At 35.0% G+C, this 11,310-nt stretch overlaps 3 protein-coding genes across 4 annotated transcripts; 2 read left to right on the forward strand and 1 right to left on the reverse strand.

The window, feature by feature from the left end:
• The first annotated feature begins 806 nt into the window (after positions 1 to 806).
• On the forward strand, positions 807 to 3,129 carry LOC125222040 (serine/threonine-protein kinase 52-like). The gene is made up of 6 exons (XM_048124436.2): positions 807 to 1,308; positions 1,707 to 1,828; positions 1,912 to 2,120; positions 2,189 to 2,363; positions 2,443 to 2,577; positions 2,780 to 3,129. The coding sequence occupies exons 1-6, from the start codon at positions 870 to 872 to the stop codon at positions 2,984 to 2,986; spliced, it is 1,287 nt and encodes a 428-aa protein (XP_047980393.1). The 5' UTR covers positions 807 to 869; the 3' UTR covers positions 2,987 to 3,129.
• Positions 3,130 to 4,601: 1,472 nt separating this feature from the next.
• HMT2 (homocysteine methyltransferase 2) lies at positions 4,602 to 7,553 on the forward strand. 2 transcript variants are annotated; one of them, XM_048124438.2, is made up of 7 exons: positions 4,602 to 4,917; positions 5,695 to 5,751; positions 5,843 to 6,072; positions 6,235 to 6,364; positions 6,545 to 6,748; positions 7,003 to 7,074; positions 7,163 to 7,553. In XM_048124438.2, exons 1-7 carry the CDS (start codon positions 4,756 to 4,758, stop codon positions 7,355 to 7,357), a joined length of 1,050 nt encoding a protein of 349 aa, XP_047980395.1. In that variant the 5' UTR covers positions 4,602 to 4,755; the 3' UTR covers positions 7,358 to 7,553. The 2 variants fall into 2 exon arrangements, with proteins under 2 accessions (XP_047980395.1, XP_088919094.1); XM_089062968.1 differs by lacking the exon at positions 4,602 to 4,917 and adding an exon at positions 5,285 to 5,403.
• A 101-nt stretch (positions 7,554 to 7,654) lies between these two features.
• On the reverse strand, positions 7,655 to 8,680 carry LOC125222042 (uncharacterized). Its single transcript, XM_048124439.2, has 2 exons — positions 8,522 to 8,680; positions 7,655 to 8,150 (listed from the first exon to the last, which is right to left on the reverse strand). Exons 1-2 carry the CDS (start codon positions 8,607 to 8,609, stop codon positions 7,765 to 7,767), a joined length of 474 nt encoding a protein of 157 aa, XP_047980396.1. The 5' UTR covers positions 8,610 to 8,680; the 3' UTR covers positions 7,655 to 7,764.
• Between the last annotated feature and the right edge of the window lie 2,630 nt (positions 8,681 to 11,310).

Raw genomic sequence — 11,310 nt, forward strand, 5'->3', positions numbered from 1 at the left:
TAATTAAAATAAAGGCAATTTGTGCAAAAAAATCATGAAGTTTGAACGAACGTGCTCAACAATCTATTCTTAAATTAAAAATAATGGTTTATTGTTGCTCATTTTTTGGTTAGTGTATTCTCTACTATTTTTAATCTACTAACAAATCGTGTTAGTGGCCACGAGTGAAAAGCTATACCTGAACATAATATAATAAAAAATCTAGATATATCTCAAATATAAACCTGATATGGTGAAAAACAATATGTAGCACTATTATAAAGGATAAATTGTTGTTCAAATTCTAGTTTGTATTCTAATTTTAAAAATCAGTTAGAAAAATCATAGTAAAATTTTGTATTTGTTCTTTATTATTCCAAGGTGAAACATTTAAGTGAAATTGAATCAGAAAACTGTGAAATTATATGCGGATGCCACCGTAAATGAATTAAATGATACTATTATTAATTCATAAATAAACAATGTCGTTTAGTTGAAAAATCTCATCACTAATCAACCATATTTTTCGTCATAGAATAATGAATAAAACCAAATTTTTTAGTACTTTTTCTACTAAGTGGTACTATTAAAGTTGTTTAATCATATTTCATGATATTTTTGACATTTTTTCCTGTCATAAATCCAATCCTTTTCCCTGCACAAAAGGGTTTAACACTATCTTAAATTCTTTACCATAAAGGGTGAACCAAAGTCACGACATTTTCTAAATATGATTATGAAATCAAATTCAATTTACTCAAAAATTGTAAAAATCCAATGGTACATTGGGTGTCCTTCAAAATCTCAATCTTTTGTCCCCTTCACATCGCTCTCATTGAGATGTCATTTCTTGTTCCTTTCTCTGTCTCTCTCTTCAATGTCAAGTACATATGCTTCTCCTCCTTGATGCATACAGCATTTCCACTCTTTACTTTCACCCCTTCTTCCAAAGTTTGAATCTTTTCAACTGGGCTTCTCACCAAATCCGAGCATTCGACCACTTTCTTGCTTACACTTTGACCATGGATCTGAAGAATGTGGTGAAAGCCCGGGAATTGGAAGAACGGGCCTTGGATAAATTGGGGGATAGTACTAATACTGGTAATACAGAGAGTGGTGTGTTGCTGAGGGCTGATATGATTGATTTCAAGACCTGGGATGTGCAATTGGAGAAGCATTTGAACCGGGCCTGGCCCAGAAACACCGAGGCCCGAACCAAGCCCGAGGACTGGGAGATTGATCTGGCTAAGCTTGATATCAAGAATGCCATTGCTCATGGGACCTATGGCACTGTTTATAGAGGTGTTTATGATGCCCAAGATGTTGCTGGTAAGCTCACATTAGGATCAAAGCTCCATTTTATTGATTTCATCTTGTGTGCTTTGAGTTGGTTTTTGGGGGTTCTTGATTGTGATAGGGTTGAATTTGTGTGCAAAATTTAATCTTTTCAGTGGAATGAATGCCTTCAAATGCTTAGTCGCAATCTTTATGAATTTTTTGAATCAATAAGATTTTTGCTTAGTAGTGTTTTGGATATAGTTATCTTAAATGGATAAGGTGAATTTGAGATGCATAGCATTGTCTATTAGTATGAGCTTTAGCTATTACAGTGATGTGATCTAGTGTAACTGGAGCAAGTAGTGGAAAGCCACCCCGTTTCGCCATTGTTAGTTCTTGATTTATGTAACCTAACATTCACAGCTAAAGCTATTCTCAATTGCATATAGTGAAGGTATTGGAGTGGGGGGAGGATGGTATGACCACGGCTGAGGAGAGCGATGCTCTTCAGACGTCTTTTCGACAAGAGGTAGCCGTTTGGCATAAGCTCGACCATCCTAATGTTACAAAGGTGAAGATGAAGATATTCCTTACTGAGTTTTTGTTTATGCTGCATTTGGTGTCTGTTTCTTGAAACTCGTTCTTGGTTTCTAGTTCGTTGGTGCCTCAATCGGAACTGCAAATCTTAAGCTACCTTCTGAAGGGGCTTTAGCTGCTAGTTTCAATTCGCTGCCATCTAGTGCGTGTTGTGTCGTGGTAGAGTACATTCCCGGTGGGACGTTGAAGAAGCTCCTGATCAAGAGCAGCAAGAAGAAATTGGGATTCAAGATTGTGGTTCAACTTGCTCTGGATCTTGCTAGAGGGTAAGAAAAACTCCATGCTTGTGTTCATCGTTGCTCGAATAGCACTTTTCATTTCCCAATTCTTGCAGCTTGAGCTATCTCCACTCCATGAAAATCGTGCACCGTGATGTCAAGGCGGAGAACATGCTGCTCGATGCTAACAGAACTCTGAAAATTGCGGATTTTGGCGTTGCTCGAGTTGAAGCTCAGAATCCGAGGGACATGACTGGAAACACCGGGACGCTTGGTTACATGGCGCCAGAGGTATGCTATTGTTCCCTCTTGCAATCAAGATTTCAGCTGCATTGCTTAAACGCATGGTTCATCGAATTCGGAAATTTAGGTTCTTGACGGGAAGCCTTACAATCGGAAATGCGACGTGTATAGCTTTGGCATATGCTTGTGGGAAATATACTGCTGCAGCACACCTTATCCTAATCTGAGCTTTGCTGAAGTCTCTGCTGCTGTGGTTCAGCAGGTTTGTATCTTTTTCGTTGCTCGGATTTTAAAAAATGTGACGGAATGTGTGAGTCCCGCTTATATGTGGAATGAGTTGACGGAATATGAGGCCTACTGATCATATATAGTAAAAGTGAAATGAGATAAGTAATTGCGGATAGGCCAAAATGACAAAATGTGACGTCTAATCTCATAAGTTTGACATCTAAATTTGATGCTAGAATCTGAGGCCGGAAATCCCGAGATGCTGCCCAGCACCGTTTGCGAACATTATGCGTAGATGTTGGGATGCGAAGCCCGAGAACCGGCCTGAGATGGATGAGGTTGTGAGGATGCTGGAAGCAGTGGACACGAGCAAAGGCGGTGGGATGATACCGGACGATGAGGCAAGTGGTTGCTTTTGTTTTAGACCTAGTCGCGGCCCGTGAGGGCACCGTTTTCGACCTCGTTCATGTGCAATAGCCTGATCTAGTAGTTAAGGTTTGAGTGAAATGTGGAACTGAGATTTCTTGAAATTTGTAAGTATGTTAAAGAATTTGAGAAAAATAATGCGTCATTTTGGTTGAAGAAATGCTTCTATTCCTACTTTTTATTGATAGATTTTGATCAAATTTGAGTTATTAGTACTTATTAGAGTGAAAAAAAGGAGAGAATTGTGAAAATAAATGAGAACTTAAATATGAATATGGAGACATCAGTTTAGACTTGGGAGGAATAGTATTTTTTTTTATTTTAGGGATTTAATCAATTGCTAACTAATTATCAATTTTAAATTGGGATCATTTTCAACCATTAGATTAGAAGATCTTGTGGTTAATATAATGTTAAGTGTAATATATTTTAATTTTAAATAATTATTAATTAAATTAAAAGGATATTAATGTCAAATCCTATATGTAGTAATTATAACTAACTACTTTCTCTTTCCTTAAAATCATCTCAAATCTTTAAATTTACGCAACTCTCTCAATTTAAATTATTTTTTCGCAAAAAATATATCAAATTAAAGATAATTTAATAAGGATTCCAACGAGATCTCAATTGCATATGTTCCGACGATGTTCGGGTGATGAAATTTGATAAATTATATTTCAATTTTTGTACATGTTGATAAGCAGCTATTTTCAACAAATACAACAAAAAATCTCAATATATTGTAGGCAAAATCTTAATATTATGCATGTCTAATCTCAATAAAAATGTGTTGATATTTTCTTGTCCTTATATTGATATTCTAATGTCATATTGTTGATATTTGTAATACACAATGTTGATATAAAAAAACACTCACGAAAATTATCATATGATAACATAATGACGATATTACCCTTTTGTTGATATTTTGTCTACTATTTATTGAGATTTTGTGAGCCTTAATCTCATCCACTCATTTTAAAATCCAATTATGGAGATTTAGTCTTGATTTTGGATTAGGGTGCTATAAACATTAGAATAAGACCCTTTCTTGTTATATAGATTTATAATTCCTTATTAACGAGAGAATAAGTACTAATAATCGAATAATAATAAATGAATAAATCTTAATCACTCTTAACAAAATTACAAATATAGTAACTAAAATATTGCACTCGTTATGCTTGCGCAATGAATAACTTTATCATCTCAAAAAAGCCATACATTAAATTAAACATTGATCTCAAGTTGGTGTTGATCAATTATCCCCAATTAATGAGCTTTACTATAGTAGTAGGCTTCCACAAATTTGGCTTCAACTGGAAAAATGAAAATATAATCATAATTCATCCTCAAATTATTGACAGTTTAACAAAATATCCCAAAATAATAGTACTAGTAGTATGTAAAAAATGAAATGTTCGAACAATCATAAATCTAATAAAAATCAATACTTGGAATATTTAAGTGTAAATTTTCATAAATGAACCTGAAAGTCAATAAAAATGATGATGTTTGGTAAAACAAAATTTGAAACTTATGGAGTAATTTTTAATGTAGGAATGATTTACACGTATGCCAAAAATCCCCAAATTATTGGGCAATTTGTGCATCAATTTATGCAAAAGGTTTTAAGAAACCCCTTTCTTCTACGCCACTGTTTCTATATAAATGCCGGCGCTTCCATCAACACCTCTCTTCTTCTTCAAAATCCACCCCATTTCCGGCTGGATCTCAGCAATCTCGGCGGAGCTACTCGATTCCTGAAATTCCGCCGCTAAAAATGGGGCACGCGGCCATGATGTCCGATTTCCTCCGCCAATGCGGCGGCGTGGCCGTGATCGACGGCGGTTTCGCCACGGAGCTCGAACGCCACGGCGCCGATCTCAACGACCCTCTCTGGAGCGCCAAATGCCTCCTCACCTCCCCCGACCTCATCCGCAGAGTATGATCTTTCTTTCCTCTGTTTTTGTTTTTTCATTTTTTTCACAGTTTTACGTTTCAATTGATTGCCCCTTTTGATTATTGGTCCCAAATTAATGTTAAAAATGAAATCTTTCTGGTATATTATGTGCAATAATTATGAAACTGTGTGAGATTTTAGTGAGATTAGGGTTGTCTCTGTCTAGAGAAGAGTATGAGCTGGCCAAGTAAGAGGTTGTGAAGTGAGTGGATGTGATGCTTTAAGTCTCAGTTGGGAAAAGAACAAATTTCATTAATGAGGGGTTGCCCACCATTTTATCCATTTCTATCTAGCTACCTTTTGCATCTATGGTGTCACGGATTGCAATTAAATAATCTATGGGGTCATTATAATATGATATAATTTCAGTTGGAGAAGAAGGTTTTGAAAGAAAGATTTGTTTTTTTGACTGGTCCCCTCTTTACCCTCTTTTCCAAAAAAAGAATTTTGGAAGTCTTTGCATAAATGGTTTGTCTTTTAGCTGATTGAATCATCTTGGTTTGTGATTTTAGCTGAGGTTTACTGAAATTAATCACAGATGATTAAAAGCTCACATGTAGATTTCGGATTTTTCCATTTAGCAGCTAATCAGAAGACACTGGATCTGGATGAGGGTGTTTCATAGGTTTAGTTAAAATTAGGGAATTTGTTTAATTTTATGGAGGAAGTTTCGTTAGGATGGATTTTCGACAGTTGATCATATGGTTGCTAGGTCGAAAACATTTTTATCTGTCAAACTCAAACGTTAGCTTTGAGCAGGTACACCTTGACTACCTTGAAGCAGGTGCAGATATAATACTCACAGCTTCTTATCAGGTGATTCCTTGCTCCCTCGAAGTCAAAATGAATGTCTTGCTATGGGTATGTATATGTGAGACTGAACTTTATCACTTCTCGAATTGAACAGGCGACTATTCAAGGGTTTAAGAACAAAGGTTATTCTGTGGAACAAGGTGAGAATATGCTCAGGAAGAGTGTGGAACTTGCACGTGAGGCGCGTGACATATACTACACTAGGTGTAAGGAAGCTCAGACTAAAGAGACTGCCGGTGATAAAATTCTCAAGCAGCGTCAAATACTGGTTGCAGCATCTGTTGGAAGTTATGGGGCCTACCTAGCTGATGGATCGGAATATAGGTGCTTTGATGCAAACTTTCTGGATTTAATATCTTGTCATTGTGTTCAATGTTTCAAACCTTATAGTGATCATCAACTTATTTGCACTAGATGACATTATCATTCTTTACTAAATGTACATATTAGTAGTAAATGCTAATAATTATACTGGGTGACATCCAGTGGTGACTATGGAGATGCTATGAATTTGGAGTTCTTGAAGGATTTTCATCGAAGGAGGGTCAAGGTTCTTGCAGAAGCTGGTCCTGATCTTATAGCCTTCGAAACAGTACCAAACAGGCTGGAAGCGCAGGTACGGATACTCTAGTCTCCAAAGCTTCCTTCTCTTTCTCTCCGAATATAACAAGAAATTAGAATCGACTTGTCTACCATATCTTATAGACTTATTTCAGGTTGATTCTGATGTGAAATATGAATAAATGTAGTAATGCATCTAAAGTATTCTGTTTTACGTGATTCTGATGTGAACCAGGCATTTGCTATGCTTCTTGAGGAAGAAAATATTAATGTTCCCGCATGGCTATCCTTCAATTCTAAGGATGGAATCAATGTGGTTAGTGGCGATTCCATCACTGAATGTGTTGCTGCTGCTGAGTCATCGAACAAAGTTGTTGCAGTTGGAATCAACTGCACCCCACCCCGATTTATCAGGGATCTGGTTCTATCCATCAAGAAGGTATCAGTTTTCTGTTTTACACGTTCTTTTGTTCTATCTGTTTCTTTGCTTACCGCGATGCATGCTCCAGTCTCTGCTGTGTATTGTTCGACTTGGCTACGATTAACCATTCCAATATACTCACTTGCCAACTCATATTTAAACAATTTTGAAAGATAACACTTAAATTTATTTTCCTATCTTGATTGTAAAACTGAATATTGACAAGCTGTAGCTGACAATATCAGTGTTTGCTGCTCTTGACTCCATTTCAGGTGACATCCAAACCAATACTTATTTACCCGAACAGCGGTGAGAGCTATGATGCTGATATAAAGCAGTGGGTGGTAAGCTCCTTCACTCTGTTGTCAATTTTACTTCTGGAAACAAATAATAACAGCGTCCCTAACGCATGTCTTGCTCGATTTTTGGCAGCAACATACAGGAGTTTCGGACAAAGATTTCGTCTCGTATGTAAACAAATGGTGCGAAGCAGGAGCATCGCTTGTGGGAGGTTGCTGCCGTACTACTCCCCACACCATCCGATCCATCTATGAAACCCTCTCGTGCAAATCTGCCGATCCATCTTTAGTGTTCAAGGCACCACGACTCCAACCCAGCGAGGGCTAGCCGACTGGGGAAGAGGAGGCTCAGTCAGCATCTGGAAATCGAAGTTTTGTTATGTTTTTTCCACATCTGTAAAACTTGTGTGTTGTGTTTTTGTTTCCCCTTTTTAGGCTAAAAATACTGTCTTCTTCCATCACATATTGTTCATTACTATGTTACTTCTTATATAGTAGTTACAAAATCATCTTTCCACTATTAATTTTTGGATTAACTGCATTAAAAATCACAACTTTTAGGTCATTTCATTTTTGTAATCCATAATTGGCTAGCTTTTATTACTTCATATTAAATTCCATAATCTCAAACAACAAACATTTAAAGTATTACTTAATCCATTTAAAGAGAATCTCATCAACAACTTTGATCAAGAATCAAGATTGAGTTCTGCAACACCTAAGAACTTATATAAATCAAGAGTCGAAACCAGAGTAAACCCCGTTGTCTCTAAGCAGCCTCTTTTCTTCTTCAACATAGTTCTTGCCTCTGCTCGCTTGGCCAAGATCCCGTTTCCTCTTCTCCTTCTGTTGGAAGGAGAGGTTGTTCTTCTCCTTCCGGGTCAGAACATGTGCAAGCTGCTCGCCATCAGCTAGAGCATCTCGAGTTTTCTGTCGTTCTTTGAAAGATTCCTCTTCTGCCTCTTTCGACTTCTGCTCCTTCCCCGAGCACCAGGACCAGTCCTGCTCCTTCTCCGCCTCCTTGGGAGGCGGCACCTTCAACACCGATAGCCCCCCTCTGTATCCGTGTCGACTCAGAGCTTCAAAATCTATGCCTTTCCTTTTTTTCTTTGCAGAATCATCTGTTACACAACCCATCAACTTATCTTAAAATAGGCCAGAAAATAGCTCACAATCAAAATCCCTAAATCTTATTCCTTACAGTTAAGAATAGCTCACAATCAAAATCCCTAAATCTTATTCCATACAATTAAGCAATTCATCAAATTTCATACTTACGTTGAACGAATCGAACTTTGCAGATATTTTACACACACAAACCTAATAAAAACAACTGAGCATCCGATCAGCAAAAAGGGCATTTCAAAGGCAAATTTCAGATGAAAATTAAGAATTTTGAGATGAATTCAATTCAAATTCCAATTCGCACAAACAGATACAGTAAAACCTCAGGTGAAATTCAAAAATCGAATCGAATGATTTGGTGATATACCTTGGGAGTTGGTTTCGGGAGCTGAGTTGTCGTCGGACGACGACGTATCATCGTCGTCGCCGTCGCTCCATTTCAATCCCCTCTTCATCTTCACCGAATTATTGGTACGAGTTCAAATTTTCCCCAAATCAAAACTAGGGCTTCGCTAATTATAAAATTTTGTAGTACTACTAATATAATGATAATCTAAATAAAATTTATGACTGTAAAATATTTGATTTAAGTTTTAAAATTTTAATTTATTATTTTCACATTTCAATTTCTTTTCCTCCGGTCATATGTCAACTCATTTATTTACAAAATTTTCTAACCAAACCCCCATAAAAATGAATTGAAATCATAGTGATTTTCTTCTTGATCAGAATAAACAACGGATCGATAATTTTGTTTGGTGAAATGATTCGGAACTAGTGACATCGGCTAATTGGAAAATCAAACCAATAATGTGACTTCTTATCTGGTGATGAGGTCGAACCCCATAAAAGATGAATCGAAATGATAGTGATTTTCTTCTTGATCCGAATAAACAACAACGGATCTATATTTTGTTCAGTAAAAAGATTTGGATCTAGCGATGTCGGCTAATTGGAATATCAAATCGAATAATGTGACTTCTTATCTGGTGATGGAGTTGAATAAATAATGCTAGTCCCAACCAACCGTCGTGGCATGACGAACGATGTGAAATTATAGAAATTTTAGTGCGTAGAAATGAGTTTGGACGATATGTGAAATTTATTTGAATATGTCACATGTTTTGCAAACAGTAAATTGATGGAAGTAAAGAACTGTTTAAGTAAAATGTTCCCTTTATCCCCTATATTTCAATCATCTTTATTTAATTCTAATCTATTTTCGGCTTTTCTTATTATCAACAAAAGAGAAAATAAATTTGACAAATTGACTATAGTAATAAATTAATGTTTAAACTAACAATTCTGAAAGTAGGGAAGAAATATGTTGCCATTATAAAATACTACTCGTACGTATTTATTTTCCTTCATAAGATTATGTTAGTGATAAAATATATACATATTTAATAAGAACTCTTGTATATCTGAAATTCTTCAATTAAATTTGTGCGTTACCTGTTATATTAATATAAATATAATTAAAATTGAAAACTTAATATTAGGTGCGTTGAACTTATATTCGATTAGTGCAATGAGGAAACTAAATGTAAAAATAGTTTTTTTTTCTTCTAAACTTGTTTATCATGCTTGATGACTAAAGCTCAAACACAATTAATTTATCTTTGATGTGAAATCAAAAGTCAATAACAGATTATTTATATGCATTGGTAAAAACTAATGATAGAGTGATTTGATGTGAGATAGTAATATAGAAATAAATGGGAAAAAATTGGAAAGGAAATGCAAGAAAGACAATGACATGATCTTTAGGCATAGGCCCAAGTCAATAGACTTGATTTGAATTTAATTTTCCCAAGTTAAAGTTTTTCAGGAAATTTATGTAAACTTGTTTTACACCCAATGGTAAAGTTTCACATCATAGTTCAAAGCTTCTTCTCATTTTTTTTTCTTCAAAAATTATATCGAAAGATTATCTTATTTTTGTATTTGGGTCCGTCCAACAAAATTATTGTTATTTTCAATTATGAAAACTTTCTCAACACTATATGTACTATTTTTTCTTAGACAGTTGTAGTATATACAAATTGTTATTTTCCCCTTTAATTTTGGTGTTGTAAGTTTTTATATTTATTTTTCGAATTAAATAAAAGTTAATGCATATAATTTGCTTGATTATGCTGTGGTTGAAGCTAGTTTACTGCAAAAATATTGGGCTTCAAAGGCCCACTATTCTTACTACTAAATTCATGTTTTATTTGGGCCAACTTAAGCTTTTACTCGGAATTTGGCAATACTTATTCCTTAAATAATTATGGAATAATTAGAAGAAAACATACAAATTTATTTAGTGCATGATTAGATGGAAAATTCACAATATTGTAGCGCGGGCCAGAAAGGTTTCCTTTTATAACTTTCAAAGTAATTAATAAGTAAATATAATAAACCAAAATTTGTCGAAACTAATAGTAATTCATTTCTCGATTAATGCGTGTATTATTATCGAATTAAAACTAAACTATTTTGTACCATTTCCTGATTTCTGTTAAGTACTATGGTACTCCAAATATATGCAAGTCAAGAAACCACTATAATCGTATGTGCGCAATTTCTACTCTACATACTCCTATTATATGATTTTTTCTTGGAAATATGAAAACAATGACTTAGGTTGGGACCAATACACAGTCTCCCACATGTGGCATGTGGGTTTTTAGATTAATCAATTAATACTCCAAGACTAGGCTTCATCCAATGAAATTAATTACTTTGTTGTATAACTCGTTAATTATTCATTTAATTTGGAGTTCTTGCTCAAGACCCTAGGAGATTTTGTGGGTCGACTAATCTAGGGTTAATCAAGATCTTATTAATAAGGCTAAGCTTGATTCATTAACAAGAGTGCTCTTTTTTAATAAGGCCAAGTATCATTAATTATATTAATTTGCCTCATGAAAAAAGTCATTTACCTCTATATTATTGGTAGATATTCTAAATATATATCTTTATGAGTTTTTTTTTTGTAATCTAGCTCGCCATTTTGGTAGTGATACATTAACAAAATTGATACTCCATATATTGATATTCTAATAAATGCATGTGCATATATGAAAAGTGGTAGTACTATTGTATATATATAAATGTAGATAGTATTTATGATATTAATAATTACGCATAATGACCTATGATTTGCGTTTA

This window comes from Salvia hispanica, chromosome 1 (assembly GCF_029641045.1).
Source record: "Salvia hispanica isolate PSC_SH4W2 chromosome 1, Shi_PSC_v1, whole genome shotgun sequence".
Taxonomy (NCBI): domain Eukaryota; kingdom Viridiplantae; phylum Streptophyta; class Magnoliopsida; order Lamiales; family Lamiaceae; genus Salvia; species Salvia hispanica.

Bases quoted from the DNA above. Each gene is read 5' to 3' on its own strand.
- LOC125222040 (XM_048124436.2), top strand. From the start codon at position 870: ATGCTTCTCCTCCTTGATGCATACAGCATTTCCACTCTTTACTTTCAC. The intron at 1,309-1,706 runs GTAAGCTCACAT...AATTGCATATAG, and splicing joins TGATGCCCAAGATGTTGCTG to TGAAGGTATTGGAGTGGGGG. The intron at 2,578-2,779 runs GTTTGTATCTTT...ATTTGATGCTAG, and splicing joins CTGCTGCTGTGGTTCAGCAG to AATCTGAGGCCGGAAATCCC.
- HMT2 (XM_048124438.2), top strand. From the start codon at position 4,756: ATGGGGCACGCGGCCATGATGTCCGATTTCCTCCGCCAATGCGGCGGC. The intron at 4,918-5,694 runs GTATGATCTTTC...AGCTTTGAGCAG, and splicing joins CCCCCGACCTCATCCGCAGA to GTACACCTTGACTACCTTGA. The intron at 6,365-6,544 runs GTACGGATACTC...GATGTGAACCAG, and splicing joins CAAACAGGCTGGAAGCGCAG to GCATTTGCTATGCTTCTTGA.
- LOC125222042 (XM_048124439.2), bottom strand. From the start codon at position 8,609: ATGAAGAGGGGATTGAAATGGAGCGACGGCGACGACGATGATACGTCG. The intron at 8,151-8,521 runs GTATATCACCAA...GTTGTGTAACAG, and splicing joins TCCCGAAACCAACTCCCAAG to ATGATTCTGCAAAGAAAAAA.